The 23579-nt window shown below is 53.7% G+C and overlaps 1 protein-coding gene across 1 annotated transcript in view; it reads right to left on the bottom strand.

The window, feature by feature from the left end:
• Slc6a5 (solute carrier family 6 member 5) overlaps window positions 1-22761 on the bottom strand; it is a 61574-nt gene extending 38813 nt beyond the window's left edge. The window contains exons 1-6 of the mRNA XM_004642687.1: window positions 22248-22761; window positions 19832-19970; window positions 17021-17152; window positions 16533-16706; window positions 9257-9398; window positions 5878-6010 (exon numbers count right to left, since the gene is read on the bottom strand). Coding sequence (XP_004642744.1) covers window positions 5878-6010; window positions 9257-9398; window positions 16533-16706; window positions 17021-17152; window positions 19832-19970; window positions 22248-22745 — 1218 coding nt within the window. The 5' untranslated portion in view covers window positions 22746-22761. The remainder of the gene's footprint in view (window positions 1-5877; window positions 6011-9256; window positions 9399-16532; window positions 16707-17020; window positions 17153-19831; window positions 19971-22247) is intronic.
• Window positions 22762-23579: the final 818 nt, after the last annotated feature.

Consider the following 23579-nt stretch of genomic DNA (forward strand, 5'->3'; position numbering starts at 1 on the left):
GCGGGGCTGTGATGGGGTAGGGCTGTGAAGGGTGGGGCTGTGGAGGGGCAGGGCTGTGGGGGGCAGGGCTGTGGGGGTGGGGCTGTGAGGGGGCAGGGAGTGCTTTCATTCTCTACCTGTCAGCCAAGCTTCCAGGTGAAGAAAGACCTGAGATCAGGATTTGACAGATGAAGGAGAAGCATAAACTATGAGCACTCGGGCTCCACAGTCAGGCAAGCCTGAGTTCAAATCCTGATCCCACCACTTCCAGGTGGGGCCTTCGTGGGACTTAACCTCTCTGAGTCTCCCTGTCCACACCCACAAGGTCACCACCACATAAGCACGGGCGTTCCTCATGCACTGCTGGAAGTCTACAGTGGGACAATGCATGCAAAGAGACACAGATTCAGGGACACTGGAAACAAAAATGCCCCTTGAGAAGCTTGTCTGGGACTCAGCAGTCCGGAATTTAAGAACACTGACATAACAGTTGGCTCCTAAGAGACTCCATCCCCACAGTGTGCAATGAGACACCAGCAAAATGAATCTAAGTGCCCACTTAGGCGATCATACCTGCTCTGGTGCCTGGGGCAGGCTCTACAGCTGTGTTCATTCCCAGTGGCCAGCCTGGGCCCCCTGGACATAAGGCCCTGTAAGAGGGACAGAGACCCTACCACATGCCAGCTGCACACCCTGGAGAGGCTGGAAGCCAGTGGCAGGCCCTGGAATCTCAGGATGGGGACTGACACAGGGACTTGCAAGGGGGAAGTGTGAGGGAAGAGCAGAGTTGGGACTCAGGTTCAGCCCCTAAGGTTCATTTCTTCAAGCAAAGAACCTGTTCACATGTACATCTGGATGGATTTAGAGCCTCTGCATGTGCTGCATACAGTCATGTCTCTGTGACTTACCACTAAGCAAATCCGGTGAGATGTGCATAGGAGAAAAAAGAGTGGGGTAGGGAGAGGGGGCATGTGGGAAAGATGGCGGCCTGAGGGCCAAACTGAGCTGGCACCCAGGCAAGGCCTCCTTGAGAACCGGCCAAACCTTGCAGAAATAGATATGAGTTGGCTGGAGATGGGAGAGAAGATGCCAGGCAGGACGAGCTGGCATGAGGAGCTCAGGAGAGTGGACGTCAACTCTCAGGGACAGCAAGGCAGCCAGCAGCCCAAGCAGGAGAGGACTCTGCAGGGGAGGGGAGGGGCGGCTTGCAGAGTAGGGCAGGGCCTGGTACAGATCTTGGGGACCGTGACCAATGTTGGGGCAGAGGCCTAGAGCTTTAACAGGGTTACCTAGTGCTGTCTGGCCAGTGACCTGCAGGGGACCAGGGACAATAGTGAAGAGCCTGGGACTGCAAAACAGGCCAGCAATGGCCATGGCTTTGACCAAAATGTAATGGGGGCTGATGACAGACAGAGGTTGGGTGCATCTTCAATTAGAGCAAAGGAATTTCCTGTTGTAGCTAATGTGGTGTGAGGGAGGCGGACAGGAGCCCAGAGTGGCCTCAGATACAGTAGGGTGGAGCTCCTACTTGCCCGAGAGGCCAAGGGACCTTAGTGTCTAAAGCCAGCTAGTCAAGGCAGTGCGCTTGACTGTCTGGCCACTGACCCAGGGATGTGCTGGTCCCCTTCTCTTCTCTTCACTGCTGCCCCTGCTGGCCAGCGCATCTCTCTCCTCCCCTCAGGATAGCAGTCTGTCCTACCCTTGGGTCCCCAAGAACTGGCAATGGCAGTCTGCAGAGGGGAGATGGGGGAGGCAGCCAGCTCCCTCCCATCAGCAAAACTGCTTCTCTCCTCCTCCAAGAAGAGACGCTATCAGAAAGCACGCAGTCCTGGTGGTCTCGACCAGTCTGACTTCCACCCCCACCAAGATGGCAGCGGGTACAGGGGACAACCTAGGGCCACCTGATCTGGGCCAGTGGGAAAGCAAGGTGACACATGGGAACAAAGGAGAAGTAATAAGTAGCTGGCAGGTGTCCACAGAAGGCAACTGCAAGATGCTTAGCTTTAAGAATGATGCAGTGTGGCCAGCCGAGATCACTGTCCCCATTTGTCTGTCGGGGGATAGGCGAGTACTGCCCCTCCTGGAGGGCCCTCTGTGAACCAGGTGTGCCATTCAGCCCTGTTGTGTACAGGAGGAGGCTGGGGTTCCACATTAAGCATCTCACAAGGGATTCAAAATCTCCATCAAGGTCTCCCCCTTGAGCCCAGAGCCAAACAAGGAGCTTCTCACTCAACCGCTTCTCTTTACCCTGTTCCATGGGCCATGGGGGGGGGGGTTAAGGAGGCACCCAGGATGTAAGATTTAAGGAAACCTCCATGCTCAGGGGCACCCAGACCCTCAGGAACCTGAATGCTTCCTTAGGGTCTGCCCCTTAAGCCATTGCTTGCCCACCAGCTCCTGGCCTGGGTTCAGATATCAGAGTCCCTTTATAGCTGATGACCTTGGGGAGCTAACAGGGCTGACATTTTGGTTTCTAGATCTGAGGATGCCTCATCTGTGAGGAAGGTGTGTGTGGAGGCTTTAGGCATGGGCTGCTCCCTGTGTCTGGGGCCCCAGCATGCACCTGCATCAGGATGGGCCATCAGAGGAATTCAACTTAAGCTGTAATGAATTCCACTGGGCAGGAGTGACAGTGCCTAGCTAACACCAGCCTGTCATTCTTGAGGCAGCCCCTACCCTGCAGGAGGCCTGTGCAGGTGGTCAGGAGCCAGCAGCCAGCCCAAGCTAATGAGGTTGGCTTCACTCTGTTGCCACAACGTTCAGGCAGCGCGGCTCTGAGCTCAGGTGGACTGCGTTTGACCTTCAGGTGGCCTGCAGGTTGCCCCTGCCTCTGCGGTTCTAGCTGCTCGAAGGCTTCAGTCTCAGAAGAAGCAGTCAGCTTTTTTGTGGCTCCTGGGTCCTAGCCCAGAAGAACCGAGCGGATCACGCTGCAGGGAGAGGAGGAGATCTCTGCCGCACAGGAATGACAGTGCTTGTGGAGTTTCCATCGCGGGGAGAGCAGCTGCAGCCTTGCGTTCACCTTGGCGCCAGGTAATTTTCCATGATTAATGTCTGTGTGACCCAGGGCACGATAATAAATTGTGATTCATTATTTCCACTGGTATTCCTTGCTTTTTAATAAATTAGTCTTTGGTTGGAAACCTTTCTCAGTGAAGCAGGAAGATAAGTTTGCTGGGATAAAAGAAAAATGTACCTGCTTACAACTTTCTGCTCTGGAAGGCCTACAGAACGTAGTGCCTAGGATTAAAGAACTGGCTATAGCGCCATTGCAAAAAGCACAATGAATAGAACTTACTGGACTCTCAGGGAATATGTACTCTGGCCCTTGATTTTGTAAATGAGGAACATAAGCCCCTGATGCAGCCTGTAACTGGCTCCATGTCACACAGCCACACACAGCAGAAAGAGGGGGCCATGCAGGCTCCTGCGCCACCACCAGCTACTTTAATCCCCACTATAGGCAAGTGACAAGGGTATAGTTTTCATTTCCCATCTTCTCCCAGCACTCTTTACTTAGGACAGAATGCCAGGTAGATTCTAGGTTTTACAGCAAGCCAGACCTGAGTTCAAATCTCACCTCTGCCCTTAAAAGCTGAGTGGCTGTAGGTGATTCTCTGTACTCCAGTGAGCCTCTGCTTCTCTGTCTAGAGAAGGGGAATCCATGTACTCATCGGCGGGTGGTTGTGACCAGAACAGAGTGAACCAACGCACACAGAGCGATCGGTACGGTGGCACAGGGGATCCATGCACCCTCTGTCCTCTCATTTTCCCCCAAAGCCACTGCTTGCCAGATGCCAAGGAACACGATGCCCACTCAATGCCCCAGGCACTCGCAATAAAACTGAAGGAGAAGAGGGAAAGTCCCTGAAGCCCTGGGCAGATGCCACACACTTCCCAAGCACCGTCTTGCTCCTCATCACAGTCCTGTGAGGACTGTTCTATTATCCCCAACCTACAGATTACCAAACAATTCACAAGTAGAAAACGCAAGCACCAAGTCACAACTAGCAAACAGCACTCCACTAGCAAGTGGCAAATCCTGGGCTCTGCCTCACGCTGGCCTCCCTCCGGAGCCCACGCGACCATCCTTCCTCCCAGCACCAGGAGCACAGCCATTCTCGCCCTCCCCACCCAAGTGCTCTCTGCTGGTCTCACTTTCTACCCGACCTGCTTGGTCGTGGCTGAAGCCGCCCCCTCACCATCCTACTGGTAGGGTACCAGATGAGCAAAGACCCCACTGTCTTGCTGACCCCTCTCCTGGCTGGGCCTTTGAAGCTGGGAGAATTCCCATGCACTCTCAGCTCCACACCCTGAAGGCAAGTGTTCAAGAACACAGGCCACCCTGGCACTGCTGGGAGGGACACTAATTCCCTTATCTTCCTCTGGCCTTAGAAAAGCAGTTGACCCAGCCTTCTGGCCCTCACTCCAAGCCAGTGGGGTGACTTTACAGAAAGGGAAACCAGGTCCAGACAGGGAAAGCGGATCCTAGTACATGGCAAGTGCTCTGCAGAGTGCTACAGCTAGAAAGACTCGGGCATGACCCAGTTCAGTGGGTAGAAAGGTGGAAGTTGGAGCCCCCAGAAACTATTAAGATGACTAAATGTTCCTTTTGCTTATTGACAGAAACATAAAAGCTAATCACAAAGCAAGAGCTCAGCCAAGTTTCAAGTCCCGAAGGGAAATTTCCTAAAAAGAAAATGACTCGGGAAGTCCAAGAGGCCAGGAGTTAAGGGCTCCTCACCTGCGGTCTGGTTCTCTCTGGCTGGCTGGATTTCCTCACACTGTGAGGAGTCAGCTGCACCGCCTGCCCCTGGTCACCCCACCAAACCTGCTGGAGCCCTGTGCCAGCAGGTGACGTGGAAAGGGCCAAAGGGTGCTGGAACCAAGAAGGAGGCACAAGCCCATCCAGGCGCCCAGAGACGGGGCTGTGTTTGGGTGCCTGGGGGGCACTGTGGGGTGTGCCTGTGGGTGCGAGGTGGACACACCAGCCTCCGCATGAGGCCCGACCCTCACCAAGTCTGTGGACCATGATATGATCACAGAACACCCTGGCCAGGAGAGCTGGACCCAACTCAACCTACACCCTAGGGCCTCGGGGTCCACCATCACATCTTCAGTCATGGGGTCTTGACGACATCTTCATTGTCACCCTGAAACATGCCTTGCCTCTTAGAGCAAGGAAATACTGCAGGTTATTTGGCAAGACAAGGGGCACTGGTTAGCCTGTCTGTGGGGGTTTCCTAAGACAGCGGAATAAGAAACAGTGTCCATTAGACCCTACAACGCACAGCATGGCCTGAGGCCACTGGACTCTGCTTTGGCTTGGGACAGAACTGGGAAGGGAGCTCCATCATTTCCTAAAGGCTCAGGCAAAGACCCGCACGAGACAGCCCTACGTCAGGGCTCTGGAGGACAGAGTGCTGGGCTCAAGGCCTGAAGAAGGGCTGAAAGCCAGAACAAGGCAATCAGTGGCAAGGAGGCGGCCACCTCGCCATTCTGATCCTCAGCCAGCTTCTTGCAGAAGCAATAACAGACCTGGCAGCTGGACCAAGCAGCACAAAGCCAGCAGCACAGATTTCTAGAGTTTAAGGAAAGCAGTAAAGTACTCTCAGGAAGGCTCCATCTGCAGAAAGAGAGGCAGCTTTGAGGGGATGGGACAGGAACTCCTCCGGGTCCCCGGCCACACCTCAGGGCTTGCTGAGGCCTTAACCCTGCAGGAAAAGTGTTTTTGTACCCATTTTATAGATGGCACCAAAGTCACTTGCCCACACTGCCCAGCCAATGTGTCATGGAACCTGGTGCAGCGCCCAGCCTACCGACTCTTCCTACTGCTCTACAGCGCAACCACTCTTAGGTGGGCCAGGGGTTTTCCTTTCTCGGTTAAATCCCAGCTCTTACTTTTCCTGAAGTCTTGATTCCTTTAGCCAGGGAGGCGTACACGATCACCCAAGCCAGGAAGAGGCAGAAGGCCAGCGGCCACCGGATCTCACCAGGATATTCGATTCCAGCAGAAATCTTCAGCACAAAGTACCTAAGAACCAGAAGGAGGGAAAAGAGAAGGAGAGGTGACAATCTCCAAGCTTTAATCTCCCGCCAGAGGCAGGAACTGCAACCCCTGCAGCTCCCCATTGGCTGCCCACCCATCAGGCTGGGAGGGCGGGTCTGGGCTCTGTGAGACTATGTGCATCTCCCTGCTCCTCAGGAAGTACACCGGGAGGCCACTCATGGCCCATGCAGGATTCCATACAAAGCAACCTGCCCATCATCACATGTCCCAGAAGTGCCATCGAATTCTAAGCCATCCAGGATGATTTTTGTGCTTTCTGCATTGTTCTACTCGTTTATGAGACATGCTATTCAAACACACTTGTACAATTTTAAATTTTAAAAATTGACACAAGCCAGACAGGATGGTGGAATCCCAGAATTCTGGGGACTGTGGTAGGAAGATCTCAAGTTCAAGCCCAACAGTGGCAACTTGATGATTTAGCAAAACCCTACCCAAAACCAATAAATTATAAAGGCTAGAGATCTAGCTCAATGGGAAGGCTAAGTTCAACCCATCCTTAGTGCTGCTGAGAGGGAGAGAGAAGGAGAGAGGGAAAGAAGGAGGAAGGGAAAGGGAGAGAGAGAAAGAGAGAGAGAGAGAGGAGGAGGGAGAAAAATTGTTGTGCTAAATGACTGAAAATGCTGGTTTACATTTTCATCCTGGGCTGAGGCTGGCTAAAACGTAAGACAGGGGCTGCTCTGGCCTTACTCAAGGACCAGATTCAAAGCCAGGCAAGCAGCTGCCAACACAGAGACGCTTAGCACCTGTGCTGCACTGGCCAGCCCAGCGTCAGTGCTGCCAGTGCTGAAGTCACAGCCTGGCCTCTCACAGGGGCCAGCAGGGCAGCCCGGCCCCAAGGACCCCGAGGTTGGGAGGGAGCTCCAAGGACACAGAGTCCCCGCAGCGCAGTCAGACAGTTGCTTTCCTTCAGAGCCCAGGAGGCAGCACCAGGTGGGACACTGAGGGATTTGCACGGGGACTTTTTCCTGAGTCCTGCACAAAGGCCAGCTGCAATCCAGACCCTGAAGGTCTGTTGAGGGCCTTGAGCCTCGGTGGGGTGGGGAGGACCTGAGATGGCAGCACTGCTCCAAACCCACCAGCCCCGTGCTCAGCCAGACCCCAGGCCTTACGGGCACAGAGCCAGCCTCAAGCTCTGGGCAGACAGAGCCCGTCTGGCCCCCAGACTCACAGAAGCCTGGACCCCAGGGCTGTGCAAGAGGCCCAGGAGTGGAGCTGAGCTTGGCTGTAAGGCCAGACCTTGGGGCCTATATGTCCTAAGCAATGCAAAGGACCTTCCCGGTGGTCCATCCCCAGGTGGGCAAACCGCTACCCATCCATGGCACAGCACCTCGGCCATCTACACTGTGCGGGTCCCAGTCAGAGCTCCCAGGAATGTTTTTCCTTGGAAATTAACACTAGCCCCGGGGGGTGAGGAGAAGCCATCTAGAGCGTGTTTATGAGTCACGCGCCTGCGCTTCTGGCTGCATGGAGGGTGGGGTCAGCTTTGCCCAGTCCCAAGGGCCAGCCCCAGGGCCTCAGTGACCCCAAAGCCCCCACACCACCCTGTGGTGGTCAGCTATTCTCATGTCCAGCGGTCCCTTCCTCCTGTCCCCATGCTCAGAGCCCACAGTCCCTGCCGCTCTCTGCAGCGTCCCTGTTATACTTCACTAGCTTGTGTCCCCTGCAGAACCCCTGAGGACTTCTGAGTCCATTGCTCCTAACTTAAAGCTTAGCTGGACAATGTTCTTTATTTACCTCAGTCAGGCTTGCTAGCTCCCATAAGAAATTATTTTATGAGCTTTACTAAACATTCCTGTGGAAGCTGAGGATGTCCTCGGGTCCCCGAGCCTGGGGCATCGACCCAGAGTGACACAGACGTGAGCACAAGTCTGTGATCCCAGCATGCCGGGAAGCCACGGCAGGAGGATCACAAGTGTAAGCTCAGTCCAAGCCATTTAGTAACTTAGTGAGACCCTGTCTTAAAATAAAAAATAAACGGTGCCAGGGGTTGTACTTCAGTGTGAAGCCCTAGATTCGATCCCCTGGGTTCAATCCCAAAAGGAATAAAGCAATAACACAGATATAGAAATACAAAACTAAGGTAAAGGAGGAGGAAGAAGAAAGGAAGAGCTGGGAGATAGCTCAACAGTCTAAGCACCTGCCTGGCAAAGCACAAGGACCCGGGTTTGATCCCCAGTACCCATGCTGTGTGTCTACCCCACCCCCCAAACGCCTATAATCCCAGCCCTGGGGAGGCTGTGACAGGAGAATCACCATGAGTCTGAGCTGCATAGCGAGACCCTGTACCAAAAATAAATAAATTCAAAAACTTAAAAAGAAAGGAAGAAAATAATTGTTTAAACTACAGCTTTGACCATGATTTTTTTTTATTTTTATCTCTTATTTCTGAAATATAACTGTGAAAAAATAACCTGGTGAACTGAAGTTCTCTTAGATAGCACTGGATCAAAGTTGTAAAAATTTTCTTTGTTAGAGATGGTAGGAAGAAGCGGGGAGAACAGGGATGGAAAGGCGACCAAGCAGAAAGGACCTAAAAAGAATTACAATGCGTTCTGTGCAGGGACCAGTGCCTCAAAGTGCAGGTTATCATTGTGTCCTGCACGTACATACTAATAAAAAAATTTTAACTGAAATTATTTCTTTTCCACCTGCATGGAGAACTGCAGCAGTACTGACTTTGTGCCACCAACTGTCATGCAATCTGCTTTTGGAGGCTGCTATGCTGTGTCTAGTTGTCCCCCCAAAGGCTCATGCAGTCATGGGGCAGAGTTAGTGATTGATTCTTAGTCCAGTGCTGGGATTATGGGTGTGAGTTCCCTGGGACAGATACTCTGCATTACAGTGTGAGGAGGGGAGAAAGGCTAGCTAGTGCCCCGTGACTTGGAGCCAGCTGGGGATGGACCGGACCCTCCACTGACTGTCGGCTAAACAAACCTTTCCTCCCTTCATTTTGGGTGTTGGTGTTTGTCCCAGCAAGGAGAGAAGAGTAACTGAAGCAGAAGCAAAACCAGGAAGAAGTCTTTATCCCGATCACTCAAGTAGCTAAGAAAGGAGAAAGTGGGGTGACCAGCCTGCAGCTCCCTCATCCCCACCCCGCCTCGGCGCCTCTGGTCTGCCGATAAGCTGCTTGTGAACTCACTGGACCTTCTTAGAAAGACTTTTTCAGACACACACACTCACACCCACAACACACCCCAGCCACCTTACTTGAAGTACTCTTCGCTGCCGCTGACAAATGTCTTGTTGGCCTGGCTGGTGAAGTTAACCATTGTCAGGTTGGGATAGGCGGTCATGCAGAAGGTCGAGTTCTTGATCTGTATCTTGGGATGGTCGCTGATAACACAGGAGTCTGCGTTGGGGAGAACGGGACAGGAACAGTGAGAGTGGTGCAGAAAGCAGCTGCGGTCTCTCTCTTCCAGCTCACAAACAAAAGCAAAAAGAAACCACCACACATGGCAGAGCCACATTGAGAAGGCACGAACCAAACAGGCCAGAGAACGGCCACGGAACCGTGGTCCTCTCGCCCTGCCGTCCAGTGCCCAGCAGGGCTTGAGCTTGAGCGCATGCTCTGTAGTGGGATAAGCACTATGCAGGTCCTATTTCACTTAATGCTCCCATCAGCCCACGCAGGAGATATGCCGGGTCCATTTTTTAAGTGAGAAAATGGGCTTAAGGAGGTTAAGGAACTCAGCCCAGTGTGGTAGCGCAGGCCTGTAATCCCAGCATTCAGGGAGGCTGAGGCAAGAGGCTCACCAATTCCAGCCCAGCCCGGCAACTGGCACGACCCTGTCCTGTGCGTGAGAAGAAAGATGCACCCGGAAGTGTGATGTTGAGTGACACGAAGTGGACACAGAGCTTGCACACCACATGGTCTTCTAATGCGAGGGAGGCAAAGAACAAACGAAGAAAATGATAAAGGATGGACAGAAAGGAGGAGGGGATGACGGAGCTCTTGCCAAAGGGAACCAAGGTGGCAGATGCAGAGGAAGAAAGGGGAAGGAGGAGGGGGAGGATCTGCCATGTGTGGGACCCTGACGACTTCAATTAATGTGAATGTTATGGGCTCGAAGAGGAGCTAAGCAATACATCAACAGGAGTGACAAATAGGATGGGGAAATGGGTGAGGAGGGAGGGAAAGACAGACAAGGAGCTTAGGAGAAAGAGAGAGAGAGAGAGAGAGAGAGAGAGAGAGAGAGAGAGAGAGAGAGAAAGAAAGAGAGAGAGAAAAGGAAGGAAGGAAGGAAGGAAGGAAGGAAGGAAGGAAGGAAGGAAGGAAGGAAGGAAGGAAGGAAGGAAGGAAAAAGAAGCCATAACATCCACACACAGACATTCCCCAAGACAACGGTAAACTGCATGAACTGCACACACATACAAAATATTAGAAATGTTTAAAAAGACCTTGTCTCAAAAAATAAACAGTCTAGTGCAGTCCAGAGGCCCTGGGTGCAGTCCCCAGTGCAAAACAAAATGTTAACAAAGAGGTAACCACCAAGTCACACAGCTACGGAGGAAGGGGGCCAGACCTGAAGCCTAGACCCCCAGGACTGCACAGAGTGGGCGCAGAAACTCACTGAGCCACAGGTGAGCAGGCCCCGGCGAACAGAACGCACAGCTACAGATCAACCCGCACTTGGGCCCCTGCGCCAGGGCCAGCACCCTCACTGCTCTGAGTACTCTGCAGTCTCCTTCCAACCCCCACTTACACCGGCTCCACCGGCAAGGCTGAGGGAGACCGCACATGGGTTTCCCAGTACATTTGATCTCACGGGACACAGGGCTATGTTTGGAGACATCTTTAATTTTCACGTCAAGAGGCCCTGGTGCGACTGGAACCCAGTGGTCAGAAACCCTGCTCCTAACTGTCCACAACACCCAGTGAGCCCCAACGCTCGCTTGTGCTGGGACAAAGGGGGATTAAGCATGTGAATCTCACAATGTCAGGTGCCGTGTCACACCCTTCTAACAATTATTGACTCATGAAGTCTGCATAAAACCCAGGAAGCATAGATTAATAATCTTAACTGAAAATAGGAATCTCCAGGGCCTCTCTGGCCGTATCACAATAGCAGATAGGTTGGCACATATTTTAACAGTGCTAGAGCTTAGATCGACACTGTCCCCCAAGTCTGATGCGCTCCGACGGCGGGGTGCGGGAGCGATTCTCGTCAGTAGATTCGTCCATCCATGGGCTCAGAGCTGAACGTTCTGTTACACAGTGGGGCCCGGTGGAGGAGGTCACTGGGGGAGGGACCTGCGAGGGTGCGTCCCTGTCCCTCGTGGCTGCCAGGAGATGAGCAGTCTCCTCCTCCCCAAGGCCCCTTCCTCCCCAGTGCTTTGCCTGGGCGCCCAGCGACCAGGGACTGACCCCTGTTAGGGCTGTGGGCCAATCTTACCTCTCCTCCTTCAAATTGTGTGTGTCTGGTACTGTGCCCCAGGGATGCTAAGGTGGTAAATAGGATGTGCTCCCCAGAACCAATCCTAAATGATACTATTGTGTAAATGAGCAAATAGCGCTAAGAACAGTGGGGAGCACCTCCCGGGCCTCAGGGGCCGATGGAAGCCCTTCACGCGCGCTGACCACTTTAGGCCTCCCCGGCCCTGTGAGCGATAGCCTGTAGATATCTCTGGGTTACAAAGAACCTGGGCCCAGAGACACAGCGCCCGGCCACGGTCCGACATCAAACCGTGAAACAAACACCGCCCCTCCCTTTGCAGTCTGTGCGCTCAGTGACTCTACTACGAAACAGACAATGGCAGTTGTGAGCTCACTGCCTGCAGAGTCCAGCCAGGGTGGTGACGCCAGGAGGGATCGCGAAGCTGCCGTGGGGAGGGGTGGGGCTGCAGCAACAGAACGCACGGCCAGTCTGTGCTGTGCTTTGTGTGTTGTGGTAGAACGCGCAGAAAACCTGGAGTTCCGTAGGAGAGCTTTCCATTTTATAATGTTGGAAATATTCAGCTGGAGTGGCGCACATGCCCATAACTCCAGCGCTCTGGGGGCTCAAGCCGGAGGAGTGGAACTTTGTGCTCAGCAGGGAACACTTTGCAACAGCAAGGCCTTAGCTCAAACCTTAGAAAATAAATACATAAATAAACGTTTGAAAGGGCTGGGGATGTGGCTCAGTGCGAAAAAGGCCCCCAATCTAATCTCCAGTACCGGGGGAAAGGGAGGAGACAAAATGTTGGGAATGAGTTAAAGTTGATTTCAAGTACCACGAGAAAAAAGCGTAAGGCAGAGCCAGAAATACATGCTTCGGAGTTACCCGTCCGTGGCGCAGCGAGGCAGGGAGCGCCCGGGTTTTGGAGCTCTGCCCTGCGGGAAGGCCTGGCCTGGGCCTTTCCTTTGTCCACGTTTCAACAGTCACAAAAATTCCCTGGGCAGCCGCCGCAGGCTGCAATACCGCTTCCAGCCACCGGGCGGCAGGAGCGCGCTTCCCGGAGCTCCAGGCCTCAGGGAGCAAGGACCGCTCATCCGAGCTGCGTGGTCCAGCAGCCCCGAACAAAGGACAGCGGTGATGATGGGGTTGAATTGGAAAGCTGTCAGAACTGGATTCTCTTTTCTCGGGCAATTACCAATCAATGAAGGCCTGGGGAGGGAAGGGATCATTTAATTAAAGCCCTAATGAAAATCAAGCCATTCAAGATACAGGAGTGCTAGGGCGGGTGCTGCCCTTCGCGGCGGCCCAGCGAGGCCCTCATTTCACCGAGCAGCCCCTGGCCTCTCTCTGCAGGGGACAGTGACTTGGAGCTTTTACACACCTCGGAGAGCTGGAGCACCTCAGGGACACAGCACCCCACACAAATGTCACCTTGGAAAATGTGTGGCGAAGGCTCCCTTCTCCCCTGCGGGCACGCGACCCACACTGCCCACTCGGATGAAGGTCACAAGGGCGGGCCATTGAGGACTTCTCCTCCGGATAGACAAGGTGAGCCAGGAGGTCGGCCAGGGACGCTGCTGGGAGACGTCCTGGACCTGGGTGTCCCTGCAAGGTTGGCCCAGAACACCTACTTGTCCAAGAGTGAGCAAGTGGACGCTAAAGCCACCTATGCCTATGCCCCGGGCCACCTTTTCTGACTCTCCCTACAGCACCAACTCCCCTGCAAGGGAGTAGATGACACGCAGATGACACAAAAATGACAGATGGGTATGCCACACGGAGAAAGGGAGAGGCAGAGGCTCCATTTTTCTAACCAAAACAAAAAGCATTACAGCCCCAGCTGAGGGCCAGATAGGATCTTCCCAGCCCAGCCATCGGCTCGCAGTGAATAATCAGGGTGAAAAATGTCCGTTGTCTCTTTGTGCTGCGAGTGTGCATAGTTTGGGAGCGTTAGGGGCTGATTTGAGGCCTGGCTGTGCCTCTCACCTTTCCCGAGAGCCAAAATGGGAACCACACATCCATACGGGGCAAGGGCGTGCCTGCCCGAGGACCCCAGCCCCCTCCCTGGCCTTGTCAAGATGCTCTGCTGTTAAAAATATGCACACACATATGTGGAGATGATAAAATAAATACACATCTGTAGCAACATGGGGAAAAGAAAGCCTCCCAGTCCACCACTGTTAATCCTTTGTATATAACCTTCCTAGGTGTTCTACGCTGCCAATAAAGATAACATCATAGTATAAATCAGAATCTTGCTCTTACACTTAATGTTATATGGAAGAATTTCCCCTGCTCATGAATATTCATATTTGATGACTATGAATACATCATCCTATAGATGAGCCATAGTTGATTTGAAATACGGCATTGCTCAATGGTTATATAGATTTTTGTCACCCATTTAAGAAGCTCTACTGTTTTCCAATATTGTAAGTATAGTTGTAATTAACAATCTTGAGTAGTGTTTACCTGTGTCTAGCTCCTCTATGAAGAGAGAAGTAGAGTAACCTAAGTTTCACCTAAGTAACCTAAGTGCTGCTCATACACACTGTCTTACTGTTTCCACCCCAAGCAGTAGTTCAGGGAGCCTAGGAAGAGGTCATGTCACTAGCACTCAGGGGACAGAACCTCTGCGAGGAAGATTCCCCTAGAACCTGGATGGGCGGAGGGTCTGGGGTCCCACAACCCAAATTCCAGGGCTGGTGCTACCTGGTGCCTTACAGACTACTAAGCTCTGCAGTCTACTTTGTGACCTACAAAACAGCGATCAGATCACCTGCCTTTTGGAACCCTGAGGAATGACAGGCATATCCTCTGCAGAGCTGGGCGGCGGATTACAAAGCGCTTAGCATAGTAGTTAGGATCAAGGCTGTGGAGGGTCTGCAAATCTTGGTTCAAATCCCAGCTCTATCACTCAGCTGGCTCTAGGCCTTGTGCTTAAGGTTTTTGTTTGTGTTTGTTTTGTTTTGGGCTTATTTTTTGGACTTTTGTTTTGTTTTGCTTTGTTGTCTTTTTAAGGCAACATGTCACTGTGCAGTTCAGGCTGGCCTTGAACTCACTTTGTAGCCTGGGCTGACCTCAAATTCATAGCAGTCCTCCTGCCTCAGCCTCCCAAGTGCTGGGATTACAGGCCTGCGCCACTCGGCAAGCTCACTCAGCAAGCAACTTGGCAAGCTGAAGGGTTTTTTACCTGTACTGTGCACACAGTAACGGAACTTCTATATTCACGTGTCCACCTTAATGTTGTTCATACCATAAAAGGGCTTTCACATGGCGCTTGGCATGCAGTGGCTGAGGTTCGTTAGTATTCTTAAGAGCACAATAGTAAGGATATCGTTGGCAGAGGAGAATGATGTGTCTACACTCCTGTCCCCTCTAGAGGACAGCTACAGGACACTGCTCTCTGGGATTCATGTGATTCCTGAGGTGAGTCCCCTGGGAAGCATCCCATGGGCCAGGAGCGGTGCAGTAGCCCTGCCCCAGCAAGCACTGTTCGGAAATCACAGTGTGGGAAGGACAAGCAGCTTTGGATGGCCCGTGCCTGTGAGTCACTTCATCCCAGACCCCGCACCCTGGCACATGGCTTCTGTGAAGCATGGCAGCCGCTTCCAGGAAGCCATTCTGACAGCTGAGTGTCGGGAGTCAGTCTGCAAACAGCTCCCAAATGCGGTTCTCCCGGGCTGCAGCTCCACAGACCTAAGGGTGGCGCAGGGAAGGCAGGCCACGCACCCACTCCGTGTCCATGCCGAGTGAGGACAGCTTGGTGAGAGGCCGTGCAGGGGCTGGGTGTGCCTCAGCGGAAGGGTGCAAGCCTAGCACTTGCAGGCCCTGGGCTCAATGTCCACGACCAAAGCAGCAAAAATGGCACAGGTGACCTGCACCCAGGGTTCCATCTCCTGGCTCCACTCGCGCAACATGAAGAACACAGATTCCTCGCCCTCAGCCCCTCACCCTCGCCCTCGCCTGGCCTGGGCTGAGCTCTTGGATATACTGGTTCACAGGTGGACTGGAGAGCAGCTGTCTTCACCGACAGGACAGTCAACCAGGAAGCCATAGGAGGAAAGTGCCACAGCCCCGAGGGCTAAAGGATGCTTCCTCTTAGTTGTGAGACCAGAGAATCACACATCCGGGAACCTTCACAGCCCCACCCTGCGCTCCCCGATTGTGCCCAGGCGCGGAGTCGGAATGTCACGGGCAAGTGTCTCTGCTTTAGTTCTTCTTTAGCCACATTTGAAGTCTGGCCAGGTGGAGCCCAAACGTGGCGTGGGCGTACGCGCACACATGTGTAAAAGTTCTGCGGTATGAATGACTCATGGGGCTGGCGGAGGAGAGTCACCCTGTGCCCTCAACATAGCCAAAGGGGCAGAGAATGTCCTCACTCTGCAATGTGCAGACTGCAGGGCAAAGAGCTGGCTGGGGAGGCCAGCGGGGGACAGCGATCAGGATAGGTGGTCTCCCACAAACCTCCAAAGTCCCTACGTGCCCTGAGCGGTCTTCACCGGACACCCCGACCGCCCCGCAGACCTGAACTGCACTCATTATGCACTGTGTACCAAGGATCTAGGCCCACATGTCTGCTCCATATCTACGTCTTGAACTGAGAGGTATTTTGTGGAGTGACCGTGGGGTCCCTTACATGGATTTCCTAGACTCTAGGAGTTAAAATAAAGCATCGGTTTTGATTTGCAGCACTCAGGATCTTGGCAAAACACACGCTTCTCCCTCGGGGAGAGGCTGCTAACCACCTCCCAGCTGAGGCTGTCCGTCTAGCAAATGCCCTAGGAAAGAAAACCAATTCTAGACAGCTGCAAATATCCCGGCCCCACCTAACTGAATAAAAGAGATCCTACCCCAGGTAGGACTTGAGTCTGCAGTTTTAACAAGCAGTCCAGCGATACCTGAGTGGACAAAAAAAAAGTGATAGCCCTTCTCTGAGCTATGAGATGTTTAAACATTAGAATTAAGTGTGTTTGGTTGTTTGAATTCGTTTCTGCAAGCCCAGAGCCTAGTGTAAGTCCGGGTGTTGGTTGCCTGATGTGTGTTCAACTGCTCTCTGTTGAATGAGTGCGTAGCTCAGACTACACCTCATGCATTTCCAGACTTACCCAGTAAAAGTTTGGTCTTATCTTTACACTCTGGCGTGTTCCAAGGGTTGTTGCAGGAGCCCCAGGGCAGCACGGACACGAAGGAGGCAAACAGGTAGAAGAGCGTGTAGCAGATGATCACGTTGTAGTAGATGGCGATGAGCACAGAGATGATCAGCATGGCAATGCCGCAGCCTGCGGAGGCAAGGGTTCCAGGGTTCATTCCATCCCAGCTGCGACAGCATTCTTACAATGGGGCTATGGGTGGGTGCCCCAGTCTCCACTCTCTTGTACGGCAGGGTGTACTAACAGTGAAGTAGGCTGTGTCTACTGGGGACATTGAGGCATTCTGCAAGGGACACAGTAAGGGTGGACACGGTCTTGCCCTGTTCCTCAGAAGGCTCAAACCCAGCGAGGGTGGTGTGAGTTCTCATGAGGAGACTTCTTTCCCTGGGAGCTACGGTGGCAGCGTGGGCAGGGTGGGGATGCTGAGGGGCTCTGAGGCTCACCTTGGAGAGCTGGGATGGCCTTCCACACGGACACTGGCCCCTGGCTGGCAAACTGGCCCAGAGACACCTCTAAGAAGAAGATGGGCAGCCCAGCCAGTGCCAGCATCATCAGGTAAGGGATGAGGAATGCACCTTGGAGAGAGAGAGTGAGGCATGAGAGGCTGAGGTACAGACAGGGTTCTGGGCCACCTTGTCCCTCGGCAGTAGGGCTGGGCTCCCTCGCAGTGCACCAGGGGACCTCCAGTGAGCTCCTTTCTGAAGAAGCTTCTGACATTCCAGTTCAGTGGGCACCCACAGGGCCTTTGAGAACTGTCCCTCACAATTGCAAGGGCGCACATGCAAGTTCTTGTTTCTGTGCCCCATGGTGCATTAGTGGCCTTTATTCTTTATAACACTCCCATTTCTCAAGCCCTTCCAGGGGTCAACAAATCTATGCCTTGGACTCACTACTGTAGGCAGATCTGGCTTAGGTCCAGAGTGTGGACCCCATGGACCTAAGCCCTGCCAAGCTGGATGCTGGCAGCCCACCTCTAAGGAACCCAAATTCCCTACACACCTATGCCCCCCAGGATGAGACCTGCTCTGCCTATGGGGCATCCCAGGTGCCTCCCACACAGCACCACACAGCTCTGCCATCCTCCCAGGTAGCTCAGGTCGCCCTTCTCCTCCGTCCCCCTCTGGAGCACGGAACAGCATCTTGCCACAGATTAATGTCTATGTGGGTGTCTTGTTCAGACCCTGCACCTCCTGCAGCTGGCTGCCTGGCATCTCCTCATTCCTCAGAATGCCCAGCTCACAGCGTAGCCCCAGGAGATGCCTCTGCTTGCTCGCTGGTCACCCTGCACCCTGCTATCACTTGTGGGGTGCCTGGGTTCTCTAGGGCTCTCTCCCTTCAAGAATTCTTTAGATGGTCTCAGGGAAATATTGCCTTGATCTCTGAAGAGGTTTGGACCAGGAAGGGTTTAAGGTCAAGGTCAATTCCCGCAAGCAGAGATGGGGGAGCCCAGCCCACTGCCTTCAGTGTAGGAAAGCAAGCGGCTGCCCAGCTAGCCCGCTATGGGAGGCTCCCTCTCCCACCTTCCTGCCCCTTTCCTGCCCAGGGTGGTGGGGGGCTCCAGGCCCAAAAGGCCCAGCAGCAGCCCCTGGCTGCAGAGAGCAATGCTGGGGAAGCTGCTTCACCCTCGCTGAGCAGCATTCAGGGGGACGACGTCAGTGGTGCAACCCTTCTGCCCCTGAGAGAAGGGCCAAGCCCTCTGCCCGCGCAGATGCTGCTGGCTGGGCCGAGCTGCAGAGCAGCGAGGAGCAGCAGAACCCAGGGCCGCCCCGGGACTCAGAGCATGCACAGAGCCGTGCTCTTGGAAGATCCCCTGAAAGTGCAGAGGGGGCACTTCCACGGGCCAGGGTCCCTCTGCTCGCTGGTCACCCTGCACCCCGCTATCACCCCCTTCCAGCTCAGGGAAGCCTGATTCTAACACCTCCCTCTTGCTGCTTCAGGTACCTAGCTCTGAGGGTGCCCCAGGAGAAAGTGGAGGGAATCCCAGCTGGGCACCTATTTGGCGTGACCAACCCAGTCTTCTGCTTCCAGGGCACCCCTGGTGGCAAAAGCTCCGCAGTGTCCATCAGTCCTTGTCAAGGAGTCCTACTTGGGGGTTGGGAGGGCAGCTATTTTTGCAATTCACTCATCTCCTGGTGAAACACCTGTCTCTCCCTGGACGCAGAATTTGGACTGGAGCAGACCCAAGGGACCAAACACAAATAATTTTTTTTTTAGAAAATTATGGTGTGACCCAGGGTGGGGGGCACCTCTAACTCCCTCAGTCTAAATGAGCAGGGGTGCGATTTCTTGGTGGAAACTCCCATTCTTGCCAGTCAACCTGTCAGTTAGCTCCTGGAGGGCTTCTGGATTCCTCTAGGGCAGGCAAAGCCAGGGGCCGTGGCTGTGACGGCTCCATCCCTCCCTACATGGGGATGCAGAGGGACAAGTAGACCAATGGCCCTGCTGGCCTGCTGGAGAATACCTGCTGGCCTGGAAACAGTGTGCATTCACCCAAGCTTTGCTCACCCAGTTAGGACAAATGCAAACAACTTTGCTAAAATCAAAACTCACCTAAGGAGGGCTGTGCCGGGGGGCACTTCCGAGAGCGGTAACCCCCAGCCCCTCTCAGCTCAAACCTCCTGTCTCCCCTACACCCTCCCTCCCTCCACACCTGGGCCCATTCCCAAAGTCTCTTACAGAGACTGAGATTTCAAGGATCTTTCTAATGAATGCACATGTGCAACCCATGAAGATTACATTTGTCGTGGGGAGCTGAGACCTGCATATCAAAATTCTTTTTGTTTCCCCTCCCCCTCATCTCTAGGCCTCTTTCCCATTTGCAAAATTTCCCTGGTCTGAGAAACCTGAAGTATACTTAAGGAGCAAGTACAGGATGGATAATGCACTCAGAGGGTCTTTTGGCTAACGGGAAAGAGATGCGCAGGCTCTGGCCATTTGCACTTGCCTACTCTTAAATTTTAAATGGCCAGTGCAGGCTTCTCAAGTCAGTGTCCCCTTGGCTTGGCACCCAGTCCTCCAAACAGAGCCAATGGAGGGTCCTGGGGTCCCCCTCTCTTCTTCTGAGCCCACCTGCAGGTGCTAGGACCAACCAGTTCCTATCACTCCTGCCCACCTTTGGCACAAGGCTCCAGGGGATGGTACTAGAGTTCCAGGAGGCTCCCTGAGCTTCCCCTACTGCCCCTGCCTAAGGGTTCCAGCTCCCCTCTGACCACCCAGTGCCCACCCCGCAGGTGGAAAGAGCTGAAAAGCCATACCTCCCCCGTTCTGGAAGGCCAGGTAGGGAAACCTCCAGACATTGCCCAGCCCCACTGCATACCCCACCATGGACAGGATGAAGTCCAGCTTGCTGGACCAGTTCCCTCGAGCCTTATTCTCATCCCCTTGTTCGTCCTCCTGGGGGCGGAAAAGCACATGGTCGGATAACAGCCCGGTAGCTGAGTGGCAGGCAGGCTCCATTCCACCCGCCCCCCAGTGGAAGGTCCTTCCCAGCAAGCAGATCCCACTTTTCATCCGAGAATGCAGAGGATGCATCGGCAAGCAGGACCCCAACTCCAAGGAAAGGATGCATCTACAAGCGGCCCCTCACCCTGAAACCCTGCTCCGAGTCTCAGCAAGCAGCTCTGGTGCTGATCTGCAGATCCATCTTAAACAGACCTCCAGCGCCTCTTCCCAAATCCTACAGTCCGGCTTACCAGCAAGCAGCTCTCCCCAAGCCCTGAGCCTGTGGGGTGATTGCAAGCAGATCCCTCCATCCCCAGTCCCTCACCAAGAGTTCGTTTGGCAAGCAGGCCCCCACCATCATGCCTAGAGTTCCCAGCAAGCAAGTTCCCATCCACCCCAAGAGCCCAAACCTCACTGCACCCCTTCCTCCACCCTTGCATTTTTGAAAAGCCAGCCAGAGCCCTCACTGTCTCTGCAGAGCCTAAGGGCAAAACCTGCTAGGTCAGCTAATTTAAAGAAGCATCTTTCTACTGGGGTGGGGGTGGGGGGCAAGGGAGATAGGACAGATGATAGGCCAGACAGAGATTTGGAGGTGATCTAAGAGGGGTCAGGGAAATAGATGTGGTAGGAGGCAGGTCACCTGAAACCTTGAGTTCTAGTCTAAACTGTATTGCTAACCACATAGATAACTAAGATGAGGTCTTAGAGTATATGTCCCCTAGTGCATCTGCCCACCCAGTGTCCTTGGGCCTTCTTCTCTGAGCTTATACTGTGGTGCTTGCTTGGGACAGCACCTGGGTCTGGAATGTCTCCCTGCTAACCAAAAAGGCCAGAATGAAGCCACTTCAGATGGACCCTAAAAGCATTAGGGACACTGTATTGAGTATCAGGGTTGGTGTCCAAAAGGCACCATCAGAGACATGGACAGAGCTGAGCAAGTAGTACTCTGGGGAATGCGTACCCTGCAGCCTCCTCCCTGCACTAGCACACACACACACACACACACACACACACACACACACACACGCTTCTCAGCCCTATCCACACCCTCCAATCTTCCCAGACTCAATGGGTGGGAGTTTCAGCTCCTTTTGCCGCAGTGCGGAGGTTAGGCAAAACATGTGAAACACATTCTCTCTTCTACCTGGGGTCATACAGTGCAGTTCAAACACATAGACCAGCCTCCTAGAAATAGACCCCAAAAGCAAGGTGAGTGGGACCAGCTACGTTTGGTTTTCTTTCCAGTTATTCTAACAGCTGAGCTCCTGTCCTTGGGCCTGCAGAAGAGTAAAAACGTGTGTGTACATGTGTGTGTGCTTGCGTGTGTGTGTGTGTATGTGTGTGCATGCACAAATACTAGAGGGACTGAGCCAAGCTGCCTGCTCCCTACTGGACACACATCTTGTCCCTGAGCCTGGAGAAGAGAAGAGAGATGGCAAGTGGCCGCAGGGAAGGAAAGCTGAACCCACACAAGTGGGCAAATGGAAACAAAGCCTGCTCAGTACAGGAGAGGGAAACTGCCTCTATCCCAAACCCAGCTTTAGATGAGCAGCAAGGGATCAAATGCAGGGGTAGAGCCCAGTGGTGAGGTTAAGAACTTGTACTGTTGAAGGTGTGCATGTTAGGAAAAACCACAGAATCCTGATGGCAAAGTTAGACACCAGGCTTTGGAAGGGCTTAAAAAGAGAAAAACAAAAGAAGAAGGAAAAGAAAAGATAGGGCCTGAAGCTTAGGTTTAAGTGAAGGCTGCTGTATGTTCACACAGGATAAGGTAATTCATGCCTGAAGGTTGGAGAGCACACACCATTATCCACGCCTCCCTGCATGTACAAGGCTCGGGCCCTTTCTCTGGGTTTTTTTCTAGTTTAGATTTTTAAAAATTTAAACCCTGCTATTGACAGGAAAGGGTGTCATTTCTGCATACAGGCGTAGTATCTATCCCCGCCACTCCTTCCTGGATCCGCACCAGGACTGCTACCTCCGAAGCTGGGAGGTGGAGGTCGCTTCCCCGCTGACAGGGTCTCTGCCGCCCTCCTGCCCTGGACTGACGACCATAGCGCAGTGCGAGCTTCCGAAGCCCCAAAGCTGCGTCCCGCATCCGCCAACCCCGGACGCTGCCAACCCCGGACACTGCATCCCACTCCCGGCAGCAGACGTGCACCCCTCGGCCGGCTCCCCTCCCTCGGCCGCTGGAGCAGTAGGCAGCACAGACCCGTGCGCCCTGCTTACCTGGGCGGCAGCGGTGGCCACGCTGCCGGGCAGCACCGAAGCGATTCCGTCAGAACCCAGCACCACGGTGCTCTGGCTCATGTTTACCCAGCCCACGGCCGCGGTGCTGTTCCGCTCCAGCGTGCCCTTGCCTGCACTCCCTTCTGCGTCCCCCTCGGGGCAGCGCAGGGCCGGGATCTTACAGTGCAGCGCGTTGCCGGCCCCAAGGGTCCCAGAAGCCGGCGTGTCCTCGGGTAAGTCCCGCCGCAGGGCTGCCGAGGCCGCTTGCGCCCGCGGGGTACTAAGTTCGCAGAACCCCACTCCCTGCCGCTCGGCCTCGCAGGGTAGCGTGTCCGCGGGCTGGAAAGTCTGCGCACCGGTGGAAGCGGACCTGGGCACACGTGCTGGCGGCGCAGCGGTCGCGGGGAGCTCCTGCTCCGGGCTCGTCCGGGGTGCGCACGGGCTGGCCCGGTGGCCCGGCGCCGCGGCCTCCAGGCTGCTGGCTGGTGGCTTATTCATATCCTTGGGAGCGCGGCAATCCTGCAAACACAACGTTAAGTTCGTGCAAAGAAAAAAAAAAAAAAAAAGGCACGGGGACTTAAAAAATATCTGTCTGCCCTTGGAAACGTTCACAACTCAGGTCCAAGACCTATCTCGGCTTGCAGAGGGAACCGGGATTTTATTCTTTCTTTCACCACTGCAATCGGTAGTTCTCGATTTTCCAGTCTCCTTCCTAATCAGGTGATACGGAAACACGGATGATACCTCCCTGATGGAAGATGAACTAAGAAAAGAGGCAAAAATGTTTCCTGAAGGAGGGGAAGACCTGGGTGAAGACAGTCCCACAAAGCCAACGACTTCCTGCCCTCTTTGGATTTCAAATCACGGCTGTGGGGTACGAAAGTCCCCACCACCATTGTAGAAAGATTCTTTAATTTTCCGCCCCATTTCCTTTGTCATTCAACAATGCACATTGCATTTTTTCCCAGTAGACAAGCTGTGGCCACAAAACTGACATCCTGGCACCAGAGAGTGCTCGAGGCCACATGGGCTGTGAGAATCCCTTCGCTCCAAACCCATCCTGCCTGCCAGGTACCAAAGGCAAGCCTGAGGGCCGAAATCAAAACACCAACAAAACCGGACATCAGCAACAATAAACCAGATTTAGAAAATAGTAGCTTATGTAGTAGTTTATGTTTATCGTACACAATCTACACTGACTCCCAGCTCCCCGGGAATGGATAAGCACAGGCAAAGTTTTTCAATTGTTTCTGCTCCTCAACGTAGTCTAACATCCTCCGCATCCCTACACTTGACAAGAACTGGAAAATAATTTTCAACTGCTTTCTCCTG

Source organism: Octodon degus, unplaced genomic scaffold (genome assembly GCF_000260255.1).
Source record: "Octodon degus isolate 3935 unplaced genomic scaffold, OctDeg1.0 scaffold00159, whole genome shotgun sequence".
Lineage (NCBI taxonomy): Eukaryota > Metazoa > Chordata > Mammalia > Rodentia > Octodontidae > Octodon > Octodon degus.